At 54.2% G+C, this 19,132-nt stretch overlaps 1 protein-coding gene across 7 annotated transcripts; it reads right to left on the reverse strand.

Annotated features, from left to right (window-relative positions):
* Positions 1-1,149: 1,149 nt before the first annotated feature.
* On the reverse strand, positions 1,150-19,132 carry DNAJB12 (DnaJ heat shock protein family (Hsp40) member B12). Of its 7 annotated transcripts, XR_006209067.1 has the most exons (11): positions 18,917-19,127; positions 10,591-10,762; positions 9,744-9,889; positions 8,172-8,357; positions 7,966-8,045; positions 6,772-6,881; positions 4,941-5,113; positions 4,287-4,384; positions 2,634-3,064; positions 2,383-2,451; positions 1,150-1,999 (listed from the first exon to the last, which is right to left on the reverse strand). XR_006209067.1 is itself a non-coding variant. In XM_007095712.2 (9 exons), exons 1-9 carry the CDS (start codon positions 19,047-19,049, stop codon positions 3,035-3,037), a joined length of 1,128 nt encoding a protein of 375 aa, XP_007095774.1. In that variant the 5' UTR covers positions 19,050-19,132; the 3' UTR covers positions 1,150-3,034. The 7 variants fall into 7 exon arrangements, 3 of the variants coding, with proteins under 3 accessions (XP_007095774.1, XP_007095775.1, XP_007095773.1); XR_006209068.1 differs by lacking the exon at positions 2,383-2,451; XR_006209065.1 differs by having other exon boundaries at positions 1,150-2,451.

A 19,132-nucleotide genomic window follows, 5' to 3' on the forward strand; every position in this document is an offset into this window, starting at 1 on the left:
TGGGCTGACTCGCCCAGATCACAAGGTGTGACATCTGGTAAGGATTCCGAGTTGCTCCGGAGCCGACACTGTGTCAACAGTCTATTTACCGGAGTCTTGGCACTGCTGCCCGTGAACCTGCCCTAGACAGCCAGGTGACTTTGCCTGGCAACTCAGGGTGAGGAGATTACAGTTGGGGCAGGGCGGGTGCTCCTTGCTCCAGGAGCAGCTCCCTTCTAGAAACTTGGGGGCAGTCTGGGACGTGGAGATAAGCCGGCAGATCCCGGGAGCTCGGGTGAACTAGTGGCTCGTTTTGCCACCTGACAGTGGGTGGGGACACTTGTCAAAGGCTCTTTTTTGCAGCAAACAGTCGGACAGAGTCCGTCCCGCCCCTGCTGGCTCCCTGAGCTGCACGCTGCGGGTAGGGGGATGGGACGAGTAAATGGGGGTGGCTGGCATTTGCCTCTGCCAACTGCAGCTAACAAGTGGCAGCTCGCAGGACGAGGCAGGGCAGGCTGTGGTGACCCCGGGCAGGGGCAGCCAATGAGCTCCCGGGCTGCAGTGGCACCACCGGGCAGCCTGCCTGTCTTTGGCTGGAGCAGTAGCGGGTGGGGCCTCGGGCCGCCAGTCAGGGCTGCCGGGCCCTGTCTCTGGGAGGCCCCGGCAGATCTGCAGCTCCATTCACAGAAAGTTCTACTCTGGCTGCCACATTTTTTAACTTTTCCAACCTTCTGGGGGAGGAGGGCGGGCTGTGGGGTGGTGTGGGAAGTACGTCTGGGAAGACTGCAGCCAGAGATGGAAAGAAACTTGTAACTTTCCCCCTGCTCTGGATCCGGAGTGGGCTCTAGCTCCTGGCTGGGGAGGAGGGAGATTCTGAATATTTTACTCACAGCAGGGATGGAGAGGGAGCAAAACAAGGGGAACCAGAGGTTATTAGGGAATCCCAGGATCGTGGCCTGATTAAGCCCCTTACCTTTTGCCTGGATGGAATCAGCCTTGGAACAACACTTGTGACCTTAGTGGCTGTCGGCTGGGGCAAGGGGTGAGGAGGACATTCGGGACCATCACCAAAGACTCCTAGGTGGTACGAGCTGGGCAGTGTCCGTAGCAACAGGTGTTTGTGGCCCATCACCTCAGCCCCCTTGTTCAACGCAGACCCACCAAGGCCAATCACATAATAAACATATATTTATAGATGTACAATTTTAGAATTCTAATTCAAGAAATACAGCTTCTCAAGGGATCCTTTAGGATCTATGTTCTTATTGCACATGGGTCAGCCCACCTAGGGACATCTACCAAGATCAGACGGTAGGGGTGGTGGGGGCAGAGCACCAGGGCCACCGCGGCGGGGGGGGCGGGTGGGTACTCTTGCCCACGTCCACTTCTTATCATCTCTCTGGGCCGGGGTGGCTGCTGCATCACAGGGCAGGATCTTGTTCAAAAACCAGATCTGACATTTCTTTACCAAGCTTCCTTTCCCAGCAAGAATCTTTGTTCATTGGTTGGGGCTGGGGAGGATGGGGGGTGGGACTTAAAATAAAAAAGAAAAGAGCCAAGAGAAACTCTGAGAGGATGGTTATCACCTCCTGGCTGGCAACTTGGGGAAGTAAGGCTTTGGAAGGTGGCAGGCTCAATGACACACCCACTGCCAGAGGAAAATTCGGGAAAAAGAGTAATTCCAAAAGGCCCAGTATAAACCGTGGGAATAAAACCTCCCTCCCTTCCCCTGGCAGCAACTGCTGTTTTGAGAAAAATCCTCACATCAAGGTGAGTATAAGAAAACCCTTCTGGTTCAGGCGCAGCCTTTGTCCAAAGTGCAACAGAAGGCCGGGTGGCATCATGTCCATGGAGGGCGGAGACAGAGGTGCCCACAGGCCCGGACTTTCTTCAGGATTCGGCTGCTGCCCCAGGGTCTTGGGCACCACCTGGCTGACTCTCGGAGGAAGAACCTTCTGGAGTCCTTGGTGCATAACTTGGGAAAAGCCAGTGGCAACAACGGAGCCGTGGCCTGTGGCATCTATAAGGCAAAACCCACTTTGGGACTAAGAGGGGGGCAGGTGGCTAGGCAAAACCCGGTCCCCCTCTCTAACCCTGTTTTCTGTGGCAGAGGGACAGAGAGCTCCTGGGCTCCAGGACTAAGAGCCCACCTGAGCTGGCCAAAGCTTGAGGAGGGCGGCCTCCCACCGGCAGGCTGCCAGGGGCCTCACCATGACTCAGTACTGACATGGTACCTGGCCCTAGGGGCACTTTCTCCCCTGGAAGCCTGCTCCCCTCCAGCTTCACCATAAAGCTGGCAACCTCCAAGTTCTCTACAGACTTACACTATCATGATTACTGCTGCCACCAAAAGCAGGCTCGGTTTGAGGGGAACATTAAAAGCTACGACCCGACTTTCCTTACACTGTCAGCCGTGGCATAATGTCCAGCCGCTGAAGGAACAGGCTGCCTTCCCCAAACACGCCTCATTTTCTAAAACAGGGAAGAAATCAGCTAAACAACTTAATCAAATTCCTGCATAGTTTAAAAAGTAGACTATATATATATATATATATCTATCTTTATATATGCTATTTACATATAAATAGATATATATAGATATAGATATATATATATACACACACACACACACATATGCACGCTCTGTAAATTACATTCTATGGAGAGTTCTTGTTCCTCCTCCTCCTATCCTTGGCCAACGCCTCTGACTGGCTTCCACGGAGAGGTGACTGGTGGTGGCTCCTGGGAGGGGGAGGAAGGCAGTTGGGCGCCCCCTCCCCCAGCCCTTTCCACAGACATTTGCTGCAAGTTTTACATTCTACTTTCGTTGCCATGGTTTCCGTATCCTAGGAGCAGCCGAAGTGGAGCCTCGGCCAGCCCTGGGAGGGAGGGAAGCAGCCCCGTGGCAGGTTTTCCTGTCCTAAGGCCTTTCAGCATTTACTGGGTGAGAGAGAGGGCAGTTGTGTGCGGTGTTCGGCCTCCAATTCCACTTTAATTTTTTTTCTTTTTATGTCTTTCCTTAAATATACAGTCCATCACCTTGGCTCAGTGCATGTCACCAAAAATTCTCCAGGGATTTCATGGTCTGGGGAGGAGAGTGGTAACAGTTAGCCTGGCAGTCCCGCGGCCTGGAGCCTCTAGCTCAGCCCGCACAAACAAGCCGACCTCCTGGCTGCTGCCCTGCCCACCTCAGCCCCAACCTGTCTCCCTCCTGCACTCTGTCACTCTCGCAGAGGCGTAGCAGATGGCCTCCAAGCACAGCTGGACCCCTGCCGAAGGGGACACAGGCAGAGGATGGATGGGCAGGTAACCAATCCAGAAGAGAACCTTTACTGGCTCTGCCTACATTCTTCTGGGCTGGGTCCAGTGTGTCCCCTCTGGCAAATGCTGGAAGCGGAGCTCACTACCCACATGCAGGGGTAAAGGAGGACTGGAGTCTGCTACCAGCAACTTGCATTTCCCACCCCCCCACCCCCACCCCCCCGCTTTCTGTGCTAAAGGCTCTGCGTTCAACTGTAAACTCATGACCTTCTGTTCTCTTCCTCAGACCACAGGTGAGGTGCCCGGGCAGGCCGGATGCCTGCGGCTTCCAGGCTGCCAGGTGCATTGGTACGTGAGAGAGTGCCTCTGATTCCACCAGAGGGCCAGAGGTCAGGGCAACGGGCCTCTCCCGCTCCCAGCCTGTAGGCTCCCTCCCTGGCCTACTGTGGGGCTGCCCATCCATCTTGTTCCATTTCCTCCTGCCTGGAAGGGCAGAGGAAGAGGATGGGATCTTAGCCCACTGGCTCTCACGTGTTTCTTCTTGCCGTCAGGTGGAGACTCTGTGTGGAGGGGGCTATCTTGGGACCAGTAATACTTGGTGGCCTAAATACCAGAGCATAGACAATAGTCTATTGGCCCTAGGGAAAGGGCCATGGTGACTTGGTGGCTCGCTCAGACCAGGGAGGCAGGGGTGGCCCTTAGCCATGGCCTTGAGGTCCCCCTTCTGCCTGATTCTCCGGCACCCCACTCTCCCAGAGCCAGGGAATTGGGAGGGGGCAGTAGACAGTTAGCACTGGAGCCTGAACGAGTCCTTGGTTTCTGAGCACACCCTAGAGCTGCCCCAGCTCTGCAGGCTGGAGGTCAGGCTGGGGAAAAGGAGTCTGTGCCATAATCAACAGGCTATTTTCCTCTCTCCCTCCCACCCTCCTCTGCCTTATGACCAGGGCCAAAGCTGCCAGGAGTTGCAGGGCAGAGGAGGCCCTGGCTCATACTTGGACCTCGGTGGCGTGGCTGGCCCAGGACTATCCATGCAGGGAGGCCTGCACCTCTGACAGTCGGTTACAGCTTGGGGTGCCCATCTTCTGTGCTTTGTGGTACATATCTGTGTCACCGAAGTAGCGGGCCCGGTACAGCAAGCCTTCCTCTGCAAAGCAATGGGGCAGAGTTTAGGGCACACCTGGTATCCCCCAAGGGTCACTGGAGCACTTGCCTAGCCTGTGGGGGTGGGAGGAAGACTGTTACAGGCCCCAGAGCTGGCACAGAGCTGGCCTCCCTTTAGGAAAGGCCCTGGAGAGCAGACTATGGTCCCAACTTGGGAGAGAACAGAGGCCCCTTTCTGCAGACTTAGGTGAGATCAGCCAAGGAAAGAACCTGTCATTCTGGTTAGGCCTCCCTAGGGTCCCACAGATACAGCTGGATGGCCAGTCACTAGGTGGCCAGGACACGTGCTCCAATCCATCTCAACACACTTACCTCTGGCAGCCACACTCAGGCTGACGGAAGTGACTTACGGGAACCTGGAGGAAATCTCCAGGTGGCCCCTGGCTCCCGGCCCCAAGGAAACAGGGTGGGGTCCCATTTTTGGCTGGGAGGTGGCTGGTGCGAGGCAGTGCCAGGCGCTGGGTCCACAAATCTCTGGTGAGCAGGGCTTTCTCCTTCCCCGCGCTCAAGCTCTGTCCCCGCAACACACACGCACTCACTCTGCTGCTTCTCCTTCCAGCAGTTGTTTCGGAGGTTGGCGATATAGTCGTCTTCCACATTCCGTTCGACTGTTTTGAGGCTGGAGCCTGTGTACTCCTTGGAGAAGGTGTCTGCCACGTAGTAGACGACGTTCAGGTGGTCAGTGACTCGCCTGTGGACGTGGCCCACCGACCTGGCCGGAAATACATCAGGCACAAAGTGGGCCCAGGTCCCCAGCCCCACGGCAGCTCTAAGGAAGACAGGGTCCCCCAACAGGAGGTACCGCACAGGCCACAGGGCTGGCTTCCCTCCAAAACTGGAGAGGAACTCGCACAGCACCCAAAATGAGGGTCTGAAAGAAAGGCAGGGTGTCCCTCCTGTCTAAGTGGTCCAGACTACGGCCAGCCCTTCCTCAGGCTCTCTGCTTACCACGCTGCTGACCTGGGGCCTGTGGGAGGAGCCCCTTTTGAGGCCCCGGTCAGTGCAGCAGGGGAGCCTGGGCTCTGCCTCTGATTAGGGGTGTGAGTTGGGGTCCCAGTGCCTCCATTTCCACATTCCTCCCCTAAGCTCATTGTTGCCCAGGACCTGCCTGCCTACCCAGGAACTCCCAATCTGGGGTTAAGAGGCTTAGGAACAACAAGACACAAGGACTCCAAGGACCTCTGTCCTTCCAGCTTTTAGTCCTATCTTCCAGCTCCACCCGCAGGCTCTGTAGGCAGAGTCTTGACACGCAGCAGACAGGAGACAGTTCGGGTGCCGGGTGGGGGGGTGGGGGGGTGGGAGGTGGTGGGGGGGGTGGGGAACAGCCCCTACCTGCCCTCTGCTGCCTCTCCAGTTGCAGAGCGAAGGGCTGGCGACAGGCCACGGAGAGCCTACGTTGCCTGGTGTGGGTCCAGCCACCCGACTCTGCCCCCTGGTGGCCGAGAGGAAGGCTGCCAGGCTCCGAAACAGGGCCAGGCCACTTTGGGGGAACAGAGGGTTCCCACCAATAGAAGCTGAGCACCCACTATGTAACTATGTATCAGATGTGGTGCCAGATGCTGGAAATAAATGAGGGGAGCTGATGCCTTAAAAGGCCAAATAACTTGCCCAAGTTCACTACTGGCAGCTGAGACCATAAATTCATTGAACAAATACTGTTGAACGTTTCTATCGAGCCTGGCATAAAAAAACCAAAAAACCAAAAAACCAACCTTTTGCTTATTTATTTTAAAGTAATCTCTATACCTCACATGGGGTTCAAACTCAAGACTCTGAGATCAAGAGTCTCATGCTCCACCGACTGAGCCAGCCAGGTGCCCCAAACCTGGCATTTTAAGTGTCTGTGACTCATTTCATTTCCACAAGCACATAGATGTTATTCGCATTGCACAGATGAGGACACCAAAGCTCAGAGAAGTCATGTAACTTGTCTAGGGTCACACAGCTGCTTAGTTAATAAAGTAGCTGGGATTCAAATCCACCTTTGTTCTGATTCTAGAACCCCTGTTCTTTTCCACGGCCCCAAGGCCCACCACCCACAACTTAAGAGCACAGGTTCTTATCTCAAGGTCAGCAGATAAGATGGGGGGGAAGTGTCATGAAGCCTGTGAAATCATATGCAAAGTTGTGTACATGTGTAGTGTTTGAGGGAAGAGATCTGCAGGTCTCATTGCATTTTCCTAGGGGACTGGGATACTAAAAAGATCAAGAACCTAATCTCAACAGGGCAAGTGTATTTCCTTGATTCTAAGCCAGATTTCCGCATTGTGATCAACGACCCCGCAGGATAGGAAGGAAGGCACCCGATGCGGGTTGAGGATCCGAAGTCCCTGTCTGCCTACCACCCCATCCCTAGCGGTGGGTACTCACGGCCTTGGGCTCAGGCTGTATGGGGGACTGGAGACCATGAGCTGGCTGAGCGCCGACACGAGGATCAGGATGAGGATGGGCATCAGCTGAACAAACACCCCCAGCCCGCCCTGGAGGAAAGAACCAATGGTCACTCAGCTGGACCTGGTGGGAGTGTGGCATAGGCCGCAATCACCACCAGCTTCCCTGGCACAAAGGAGCCTGGGCAGCAGGAGGAAGCTGCTGCGAACTGCCACGACACTCCTCTCTGCTCCCCTCCCACGGGCCCCCCAAACACAGAAGCTCCTCCACCTGCCGGTTTCCCCAGAGGAATACAAAGTAGCAACTGGTGTTAAATACAGGAAAAGGGTGCCTGGATGTATTTACTTATCTGAGAACACAAAAAAAATGAGCTAAAGAGGCTTCCTCCATGAGAACCGTAGGCAGGGCTGGAGGGAAATTTTCACTATATACATATATTTTTTTGGATTTTGCACCATATAACTATATTACCGATTTAAAAACTGCCAGTTAAAAAATTGTAAATACGAACAAATTTGTTCACTGTGTGATAGATTCTAATTTAAAAAACTCTTCCGTATGTTAAATACAAACACACTAAGTTAAAAAAATGAATAGATAAAAACCTAAGAGCAATAGGGAACCCCTCTGTCTGCCATAATTTTAAAGGCTGTGGAATTGTCTGCAGTATTTTAATTTTAGTCCACTAGCTGTTCTTTAACCCGTGGCATTCAAAATGTTTTTGAAGCATTGTCTTGCTATAGCTTTTGTATACATTTTTTAAGAGTGCCGAAAAGAAGAAGATTCAACAACCTTTGTCATCCTTTACAATTCTCTCGTGAAGTTTCACTTCCCATTGCTTGGAAAATGTCACTTTGGCCTTATGAACAAATGGACTGCACAAAGGCCAATCACACTCAAACCTGTCTGTAGGTGGAGAAGTTTCTGCATTACATTTCCTGACAGAAGCCATCAAATCCCCACTCCTTCTGGGCAGCACCGTGGAGTGTGGCTCCCTCTAGTGTCGCTCAGTAGAATGGCAAGGGGGAACCAAGATGGCTCCCTAGCTGAGAACCGTGGGGGCACTGCCCCTCGGAGGACAGACAGCTGGGGAGGTCACTCCCCCTTCAGGCCTCACACCCTGGGTGGGGCTTGGCACCCTCCCCCTGCTCTCCCGGTGCCTTCCTCACTCACGTCACCCTGGTTCTCCCTGCGGTCCTGCCTCTGCTGGTAGGTATAGCGCATGCGGCCGTTGCTGTAGACATGGACGTTACCTGGAGGTCAGAGGGACTGAGTCAGGGGGTGGGGCTGCAGGAAAAGGGAGGGGCTGTCTTCCAGTCTCCCACCATCACCCCCAGGGAGACCTGGCTGCAGGGGGTGGGGTGGGGTGGGGTACTTACTAGACGGAAAGCCACCGCCAAAGAACATGTTGAAGAGGTCTTCGGGGGAGATATCGGCCTCAAAGCCCCGGTGGAAGTCCCCGTGCCCGTGGCCATGCCGCGCTGCCTGGTTCTTGTCATCACCGAACTGGTCATACTGTTTCCTTTTCTCTGGGTTACTAAGTACCGCATATGCTGTGCCGATAGCTAGAAAGGAGCCAGAAGTCAGGCTTGGAGACGGTGGGCATGGAGGTGGAGGTGCCCCTGGCAGCCAATAGCTCCCTTTTAGGTACTCAAGTGGTGCCTTAGGAAGGAGACCTTGGGGCCAGAGGGGAGTTTGGCTGTTGGGCCCGTGTCGGGACGGGGGCAGGCAGGAATACCTCTAGTGGATCTGGGCGGTCTGGGCCTGGCGGAAGATGAACCCTCAGGCTCCTCGTGCTCCACCTCATGACAGTGGTTGAGCTTTTTCTCTGCCTCAGGCCCTTTATGGGCATTATCTTATTTACTCCTACAGCAACTGTCAGGAAGGGCCAGATCCCCAGGTTCTAGTCAAAACTTCACCGTTCGTAGTGTGGCCCGGTGAGCCCTCTCTTCCCTGGGGTCCAGGTCCCAGCTGCTGTTCCTCGGCGTGGCCCCAAGGCCTCCCCAGGAAAAGCTCCCCAGGTGGGAAACCCGTGCCTCAAAGGACCCTGCTCCGGGCCCTCCCGAGTCTCTTGCTCCTTCTCAAGCGGCTCACTCTCTCAAGGGAGTGGGTCAAAGCGGCTGCATCTGCTTCAAAACCTGCCACCCTTGCAGGAAGGAGAATCCCCCCCCTCCTGCCATGGTGACAAGGTCCCAGGGCCAGATCTGGCGTCTTGGTGCCTGCGGGGCTGCAGGCAGGAGTCAGGGCTGGAGCAACGTTCACCACAGCTGCCCTGCCTGCCTGCTTCTCTTCACCGTCTCCCTCGGGGGCAGGCTGACAGGCAGCAGCGGGGTGACGCCTGCACAGTACCCCACACCCACACCCACACCCACACGCAGCAGGACCAACCCCAAGCACCTGGAATGCAGCACCTGGGGTGGGGCCTAGGAAACAGCACACCAGGTCTTAGGGGTGTGCTCTGCCACGGGCTCCCTACTTGGCTGCGGTCACTGCCTTGTAGGCACACACTGTGAGTGTGTGTTATGTGTGAGTGTGTGTGCACTGCAGGGCTGGCTGTGGCTGCTGGTGATGGGGAGGCCACCGGGCCCCAAGCCCACTGACCTGAGGCTTCCTTGCCCCTCAGCACAGGGAAACCGGTAGCAATATCCCAAGATGGGGACGTGCATACAGGTGAGTCAGGAGGCCTGCTTCTGACCCTCAACTGCTCTGGGACCTTGGAAAAGCCACTGGTCGGTCCTCTCTTGCCTCAGCTCCCCTCCTGTAAGCCCTGGGAAACGAAGAGGAAGGGGAGGCTACCTGAGCTCTGAGGCTCTATGCTAGAGGTGGCTACTAGGACTTTCTTCCCAGGAAGCAGGTCCTGAGCCCAGGGCACGTGGGTCCAAGGCCACTGACTCCTTCCCAAGGACAGGAGATGAAAAACACCAAGCACCGGGAAACCAAGGCTAGCTTACCTTTGAAAGCTTCAGTGGCACCGGGTGCGTGGTTCTTGTCTGGGTGGAACTTGAGGGCCAGCTTGCGGTAGGCCTTCTTCAGGTCCTCATCGGAGGCCCCTCTGCTCACCCCCAGGATCTCATAGTAATCCTTACACTGCTTGACCCTGGGGGAGGGGGTAGAGAGGGCCCAGGGCCGGGAGGTGAGGTGGGGGAGAGCAGTATGGGCGCACAGTAGGGCTCGGCCGTCAGTTCCTCTAGGTCCCTCGGGGGCAAGGGGGCCTCAGTAAGCTCTACCTGGAACGGGGAGCTAGGTAGGGCCCAGTGGAAACACCTGGAATACACTTAGGATTTAAGAGGGGGGCAGCTGCAGTCTTTCAGGCCAGGAACCATTTCCCTTCGCTAACAGCACCTTCACCGGAGGCCACCTCAGAAGGACTGTCAATGTGTGTGTGGGGCCTGCCCAAGCCCTGGAGGGATAACCGTCTCCTGTCTCCATTCTATGCCACACAGGCCCTGGTCTGAAAGGGTCTTTGTTAGGGGTGGGGGAGAAGCTGGAAGGGGAGCCCACGCCCCATCTCTGTCTGATCAACAGAGCTCTGTAAAGAGGCCAGGCTCGCCTGGCCAGCGGCAGAGTCAGCATTTCCAGCCTCTGCTGTGGGCTGACTTGGCGGGAGGGGACAGCAGAGCCCTGATTCCCACGCTGTATCCCAGGGCCGGTGGGCCCGCCCAGCTGGACCTCCTCCATCCTCAGGACCCTCCCAGGGCCCATCCGGACCACGGGCAGATGTGAGGCGGGGGCCACGCTGCAGGAAGCCTTCTCTAGATCTGAAAACTTGCCAGTGGCACTGGGCTCCGGCCCCTCTACCTTTTCACTGCTGCTACTTGCTCCGCAGTGTAGCCTTTGGTGCCCTCTCCTCCTCCAGCTTCTCCGTTGGCCGCGGGGGCTTCGGCCCCACCTGCTTTCCTGTGGGTGGTGTCTGTGGGTTGGGGATGGTCACTGGTAGACTGTGGTTTCTGGTTGAGGGACTCGATCAGGGCTGTGCAAGGCAAACAAACCATTCAGGGCTCTCGTTGCAGCAAAGCCACATGCCGTGGCTGAGGGCCTGCCTGGTCCTGGGAGAGGCCAGGGCCGCCCACATCCCACCTGCTGCTTCTCCCAGCAAAGCCAGTAGCTCCCTCCCCAGCTTGGGCCTGGGCGGGGTGCAGGGGGTGGGGGAGGGCTAGTGGGACAGCCGCCTGCTCTCATGAGTTGTCAGGGTATGGGTTATTTTAAATCTTTTTTTTTGTTTTTAAGATTTTATTTTAATTAATCTCTATACCCAACGTGGGGCTCAAACTTACAACTCCACAAGAGTCGCATGCTCTACCGACTGTTCCAGCCAGGCACCCCTGGGTATGGGTTACTTTAAAACTCCCCATAAAAACAAACCATTAGCCCTGCAGGCTTAAAAAAATCCCAAAGTGGTATGTTTCACAGACCCTGCTGAGTGCAGAGAGAGGCAAGTACTCCGCCTATGTCAGTGGGGACCACACTTGGCAGGACCATCTGTTTCTGCTGGGACTGGGGGGAAAGGCCTTCTGGAGACCTTCACTTAGCTGTGAAGGGGGAGAGGGGCAATGAATGTGCTCCAGGGCCAGGGACGGCACGAGACTTCGGATGAAGACCTCTCCTCTGCTACTTGCTATTCCTTACGCTTTTCAAGTGGCTGGCCATGTCAAACGTCATACCGCAATGTTCAGAGTCTATGCAGGGCATTAGCTATCATCCTCAGATAGGGTCCCAGTGTCTCCAACCCAAGTCTGTGGTTCCTGCTGACTCAATGACAAAGAGCCCAAATCCCTGCACCCATTGATTCCACGCACGAAATCAGTTCTGGAAACCCCAGTCATGCCTGGGGTACAGTGCCCTGAGAAGCCAGGCACCTGGACCTCTGCAGAGACCCAGGACACTGTGCTGAGGAAGGACAGCAGTGCCCTCGGCTGGTCCCCAGCTTCTTTCAAACACGCCAGGAGCCTGCTGGGCTCAAGGCACTGTGCTGGGTGTTAGACACCCCCTAACGCAATGCACCTGGGTCTCACACGAGGGGCCTGGGGCAGGGCTCGCTGGGAGCAGAACACTGGGACTCAAGTGGACCACGGTGCCCTGAGCCACTGCTGTCTTAGGTGCAGCAAACTCACAGGATCTCACTGGGTCGGGAGCTGACAGTCAAGCTTGCCTCGCAGGAGGGATGTGAAGGACTCCTGTAGCAAACCCCAAGGGTACGCACTGAGAAGAGTAACTGTAATGAGTGCTCACTATGTGTTAGGCAGGCCCAGGCTCTGCCTCTACTAGTTCATTTAATCTTGACAATGGCCTCAGAAGTAGGTCTTATTACCACCATCCCCACGATAAAGAAGGAGCTGTCTCAGGTCGTGATCTCACGGTTTGTGGGTTCCAGACCCGCATCAGGCTCTGTGCTGACAGTTCAGAGCCCAGAGCCTGCTTCGGATTCTGTGTTTCCTCTCTCTTTGCCCCTCCCCTACGCACGCGTGTGCTCGCTCTCTCTCTGTCCAAAATAAATAATCATTAAAAAAGAAAAGTTAAAGAAGGAGCTGTGTGTTTGATCCATTGGCCCGTGGCTGCACAAGCTGGGCAGTCAGCACTTAAAACGCCTGGATGTCCAGCTCCCAGAACCATGTTCTTAACTGTGCTATCCTGGACCGCATGAGGCTGGCATGGGGAGCCCTCTCCAGCACAGTCCTTCCAAATAAAGAGAAGTTAAATTCAGAAAGAACTGTGTTCAAATCTCAGCTCAGTCATTCCTAGCAGTATGGCCCTGGCCGATCTATAAAATCTGTTTGAACCTGTTTCCTAAGGGATATGAGGATAATGGGTGTAACAAGGATAAAATACCATTTGTAAGCACCTGGCACAGAAACTGACAGAGTAAAAATTCAAAACTGAGTAGCTGCTGATTTATGACACAGGCTGATGCCTGGCCAGGGAGGCGACCCAAGCTGGGGGGGGGGGGGGGGCAGGGAGCTCCAGGGCTTAGGAAGGCTAAGTCTCAGCACCTGGCAGGCTTTGGACCCAACCGTAACCATGAGATTTCAGGCTGTCCCAGATGCCAGGTCCATACCGAGCGAATGGCAAAGGAAGAAAAAGCAAAAGACGAAGAGATGCTGATGAAGATGGGGAAGAAGGCGAGCTAGTTTGCTGGATTTGGAGGGTGTTTAAAGAACTTATTTCAGGGGCTCCTGGGGGGCTCAGTCGGTTAAGCATCCGACTCTTGATCTCGGCTCAGGTCATGATCTCATGGTTTACGAGTTCGGGCACCACATCAGGCTCTGCATTGACAGTGCGGAGCCTGCTTGGGATTCTCGGCCTCCCTCTCTTTATGCATGCCTTTCTCTCTCAAAAATAAATAAATAAACTTAAAAAAAAAAAAAGAATTTGTTTATATCAGTTTCTCTGGAAGCCCCAGTTGTCCAGGCTGTGCTGATATACCCTAAGGAGAATATGACCAACCATTCAATTGCTATAGATACACAAGAGCATTAACCAGGAGATGGACTCACTCTAGTATTTCTCAGGGAAGATTCTGGAAACTTTTCAGGGCAGTTACATGGAGTCAGCCACTCTAATTTCTTTACACTGCAGAAGAGAGCCCAAAGGGGAATGGATGTGCTCTGGGTCACACAGAAGGTTTCTGCTTGAGTTGGCAATTCAAGATTGTTGGTTGCTGACAAGTAGGTCTCTCTCATGGCCTGGACACCCCATCTGCCAGACCTGTGGGATGTGACTGCCTCATTCTGACTCACTGTTACATCCCTCATGGCACAGGGGCTGACAGGCAAATGTCACAAAAGAGTACGACACAGCAGCTTAACGCAGCTCCGGAGTTAGACAGACAAAGCTGGGTTCCAATCCTGACTCTGCCCCTCGCCGTCAAGCTGGCAGACATCTAAAAAGCCTGGAACTTGGAGGAAGAAACCAGAGCTGCGGTGGGAGAAGTGGCAGCTGAGGCAGAGGTGAGAGCATTTCTATGGCCAAAGCCAGCAGCAGTGGTCACTCTTCCAACCCAGACTGGAGGGGCAAAGCTGTGGCTCTGACACCTGCTACCAGGGTCATCTTGGACAAGCTGATTTAGCTTCTTCATGTAAAACTGTCTCTCCCTCACGAGAGCTGCAAGAGTAAATGAGCAAATGCATATAAGAGACTTAGCACAACACTCAGTAAATATTGTTATCTGTTACTGTTCCTTTTATTCCCAGGCCCTCTCTCTGTTCCTGTAGTGCTCAATGTGGTTCGGGAAAGGGAGGCCAGCAGAGGGCAATGGCCTGGGAGTGGAGCTGGACAGTCCGGTTCCTTTGCTACTTACCATGTCATCGAATCGTCAGTGAAGGCCTGATCCCTGCCCTCGTAGGGTTGCTTTGAGGCATAAATAAGACTCAGTGAAATTCGGTGAATGGAAGGGTTGAGCGCACAGCAGGGCTCATGAAGGCCGACTGACCCGAACGGACAACCCCACCCTGGACCTCGCCAGTACCAGACCGTCTCTCACCCTAACACCGTGAAAGCAACCAATCCTTCCCTGCCCCACATGCTGGCCTTAGTGGCTTGGCCTTCCTGATTTCGCCTGGACCCACAGTCAGTCATTTCCTAGACCCTTAGGCAGCCTAAGCTGCGAGACCATCCAAGCCAACCCTCTCTTTGTGTGCTGGGGAAACTGAGGATGTTCTCACTGGCTCCCTGAAAAACATGGTACTTTCCACCAGCGTTGCTAAGCCTCAGGCAAAGGCGATGCCAAGTGGGCTCCCAGAAAGAGACTGGTCCCACTAGCCCTGCCCTAGGACCTCTAGGCTTAGGGCCCAGCTACTATTCCACAGTACAAGTGTCCAGCCCTTGGGCCCACCTCCTGCAGCACGAGTTTGAAATCCCTTCATGGCCTTTTCACTGTGAGGCCCCTCCACCCTTTAAGGTTGTTCTGGACCTCCTTTCACCCTACCCTTCCCTCTGTCTGTTCTTTCACTTCTCTAAGACCAACCTTCCACCCATGCTCTCGATCCTTCCCCTCTCATTTCTCGACTCGCCCTTTCCCCACAAGGCCTGACAGTGTTGCTCACCACCTCCCTGCCACACCACTCCAGGGCCACCTGGCGGCTGCCCGCTCCTGGGATTGCCTCCTCCCCTTGTTCTCCATCTCACTCTGTTGCTTCCCTGGTCTCTGCCCACTGGCTGAGGCCAGATGTGGCCCATGGCTGTGCTTACAGCAACATCCGCTACGCGTTCCACACTTTCACACAGTGACCCTAGCCAGGCAGCACTCCAGTGAGCTCCATCAAAATGACAATACCAGACTCTGAGCTGGAACCTGGGGCTCTCTCCTGAGCTCCCAGCTGACAGCTCCTCCGGAACATCCACCGGCATCCTGCCCCCTGCCCAGCTCTTCCCACTCACCATCCTCAACCTTACTTTCTCCCTGGCCACACGGGCTTGGATTCTGTGTCCCCAGTTCTCCTCAGCACACCTCTCTCACACAAGGCTCGCTACCTCCTCTCTGATGACCCTATCCTCATCCGGGATGCCTTACCTCAGGTGCTCAGAGCTCCTGAAATACAGAGTGCGATGAATGACCTCCCAATTGGTTTCTGCCTTGGGTCTCTCTTCCCTTTCATTAACCCTTCTCGTCGTTCTCTTCTCAGAACGGTACCCTTATCTTATTCCTGCTATCAGAATCTTCAGTGGTCTTTTCACCAACTACAGAATAAAGTGAATACCCTGGTCTGGCAGGAAAGGATTTCCACAACCTGACCCCATCCTCCTTGCCAGCCTTAATCCTCTCTATTCAAATTACCACCTCCACAGCCTCCAAGTCTTGCTACACCCAGTCCTCCCCCAGCCTCCAGCCTCCATGTCTTTTCCCCAGTAGGTTCTTCTCCAAATCTCCTCCCTTCCTCCGAAGTGCAGTTTAAATGCTGCCTCTGTCCTGCTCCCTGACACCTTCCCTCATGGTCATCTACCATTATTTTTAAGTCCTAGTAAGGACTCACTCACTCACCCTACTGCTTGTCATTTCGCATTCAGGGATCCAACCCCAGCACTTCCCTCCATGTCACCGGACTGAACTCATGGAGGGCGAGGACTGGATCTTTCCTGTCCATCCTTAAGTCCTTGGCATCTAACGCTGTGCTTAATTTTTCTTTAACCGCGGTATTATTTTTTCTATAACTTTGTCTCCTTTACTACACTGTAGGCTCCTTGAGGTGAAGGATGATGTCTTACCAGTCCTGCCATACCACTTAGCACCAAGCAGAAGACTTTGCAAATAAAACAAAAAATGTCTGTTGCAGAGTGTCTGGGTGGCTTAGTTGGTTAAGTGTCTGACTCTTTTTTTTTTTTTTTAATGTTTATTTTTGAGAGAGAGAGAGAGAGCAATGGAGGGAGCAGAAAGAGAGGGAGACAGAGGAACCGAAGCAGGCTCTGCACTGACAGCACTGAGCCTGATGCAGGGCTTGAACCCATGAACCGTGAGATCATGACCTGAGCCGAAATCAAAAGTTGGACACGGGGCGCTGACAGCCTGTGGAGCCCGCTTGGGATTCGTCCCCTCCCCCCGCCCCTCCCCCACTCGCATGTACTTGCTCTCAAAAATAAAATAAACTTAAAAAAAAAAAAAAGTCTTTTGCGTTGAACAAGTGCCTGGAATGAACTCAAACCTCAAACAGCATGTGTAGGCAGCTAATATTTTTTTAACCAAGATTTCTCCATTCCAGGCCTAAGTTAACCCCAGGTCCTTGTCAGCTGAATACAGGGCTGTGGACGGTGCAAGGTGAAGTTTACAGAGAGGTATGAGGCATAGTCTCTCCAGAATAATGCAAATATGACAACTGTGCAGCAGGTGATGATTCTGCCTGAGCAAATTCCATTTCTTGAGCGCCAGGAAGGATATCCGTCCAAGCCCCTGAACTGGCCCAGGAAGCTGCTGACAGGAAGATCTCCACAGGCCATATTGTTACCATCCTTTCTTGGCTGCCTGGTTCTGAGGCTCCAGAAGCATCCAGCGTTGGACAGGATTCTGAGAGCTCATGCGCCCCCACCACCACGCACCTCTCTTACACAGTGTGATTTATTTCAGTAGGAAGTTTCTTGAGCAGGTGACCTCAGGAGTCCTGGCAAATACAGACTAAAACTCTCTCCAAGAGAAGGCAAACAGGCCAAAGATCAACCTGTAGTCAGGAGGGAGGAAAATTCAAGCATTCCAGGTGGCCTCTTCTGCCAGTGTTCCCCTTTCTCAATTCCAAATGCAGGCAAGGAAGGCTACGAGGCTGACTGCTGCTTTTTCATTTCACTCCTCTATTAAACATTTATACAGTCACAGGACTTTCCAATTTCTAGCTGTGTAATTGTGGGCAAGTCCCTTGCCTCTGAGAGATTTCCTTATCTATAGAACAAAGGTAATGATCTTTGCTCCGCCTCCCTGATAGGGCAGGGTGAAGTGAGAAAATGCGTTGGAAAGAGCTTTCTTTCTTTTTGTTTTTAAGGATTTTATTTTTTTAATAAAAATTTTTTTTTACTGTTTATTTATTTTTGAAAGAGACAGAGAGAGCGCAAGCAGAGGAGGGGCAGAGAGAGAGGGTAACAAAGAATCTGATGCAGGCTCCAGGCTCTGAGCTGTCAGCACAGAGCCCTAAGCAGGCTTGAACCCACGAACTGTAAGATCACGACCTCAGCCAAAATTGGAGGCTTAACCCGCTTAACCGACTGAGCCACCCAGGCGCCTCTGAACATTTTATTTTTTTAAAGTAATCTCCACACCCAACAGGGGCTTGAATTTACAACCCCCAGATCAAGAGTCGCATGCTCTACGGACTGGGTCAGACAGGCGCCCCTCGAAAGAGCTTTCTAAACAGAGAAGCCCTATGGTATTATTGTTATTCATATTGTCTGCACCAAGCTTCTGATTTTCCAGATAAGGAAACCCAAGCTCAGAAAGATCACATGGTAGCAGTCAGGATAAGAACTCAGGTCTTCTGATTCTGAGCACCTGTTATGTGCCAGACGGTTTACTGCGTGGTAACTGCTGGCACGAAACCGTATCTTTAATGGACTACCTCCTTCTCTCCTCCAGCTTGTATTTTTTTTTTTTTTAACGTTTTATTTATTTTTGAGACACAGAGAGACAGAGCATGAACAGGGGAGGAGCAGAGAGAGAGGGAGACACAGAATCTGACACAGGCTCCGGGCTCTGAGCTGTCAGCACAGAGCCCGACGCGGGGCTCGAACTCACTGACCGTGAGATCATGACCTGAGCCGAAGCCGGACGCTTAACCAACCAAGCCACCCAGGCGCCCCTCCTCCAGCTTGTATTAAGAAAAACTTCTTTGAAGTCTTAGGTTAAAAAAAAAAAGAGGGTTCCTGGGTAGAGTGAAATGCTGAGTAGTTGGGACAACTTCACTAATCCCTCCCGGGTTTGGAAGCCTCAGCCGGGGGACACTTAGTAGTCTTGTGCTGTCCAGCCGTCCATTCGGCGGCCACAGATGGACTCTTGGGGGCCAGGGTGGGCGGGGTGGCAAGACCAGTGTCTCCGACAAGCCCCGAATCTCACAGGCGGGTGAAGAGGCTCCAGGAGTGAGGGGGCCCGCTCTCAGGGCGGACAGTCCAAGGCGGTGGTGTGGACTGGGAGAAAAAGGCAGGCTCTGGTTTCGGGACAGTGTTCCCAGGCCCTCGCCCGGAGACGCCTTTCCAGGCCTTCCGAACGTCGGCAGTCTTCTTTCCCTCTCTTCGAACGCATTCTCTCCGTCAAAGGAGTTATGTTTATTTTCCTAAACTATAATATTTCCCAGGCCGGCAACCGGCCCTGGGCCACCGAATGGCCCCTTGGGAAAAGTAGTTCGATTTCGCTTCCAGGTAAGTTCCTTTCCCCCCGCCCGCCAGCGCCTTTCATCCTCGGGAACTCCAAATCTCAGAGGGTTCCACAAGCCCCCGGAAAGCTGAAGTCGCGGCCGCCCCAGCCATCAGGTGTTCAGCGTCCCGGAGAGGGGTGGGAGCGAAAGACTACACCTCCCAGCGGCCACCGCGCGTCTCAGTGCGCAGGCGTAGCCGCGCCTCGCCACCCCTCCCCCTCCTCCAACTGCTCCCCTCGGTCCGTTCCCGTATTCCCCCCATCAGTTCTAATGTCCCCTCTGTCTCTCCGGCAGCTCACACTCACCGCGAACTCGCGGCGTCGGGTACAGCCGCTGCGCCTTCTCCAGGAAGCGGAGTGCCCGGTCGGGCTGGTTGCTCTGGATGGCCTTGAGGGCGATGCTAATACAGCGCTCGGCTTCATCCTTGTTGGATTCCATGGCGGAACCAGAGCGCGGAACCAGGGAGGGGGAGGCCGGGCGAGCGGAGGGCTGCGCCAGCCGCCGGCACGTCGCGGGGCAGG

Source organism: Panthera tigris, chromosome D2 (assembly GCF_018350195.1).
Source record: "Panthera tigris isolate Pti1 chromosome D2, P.tigris_Pti1_mat1.1, whole genome shotgun sequence".
Classification (NCBI taxonomy): domain Eukaryota; kingdom Metazoa; phylum Chordata; class Mammalia; order Carnivora; family Felidae; genus Panthera; species Panthera tigris.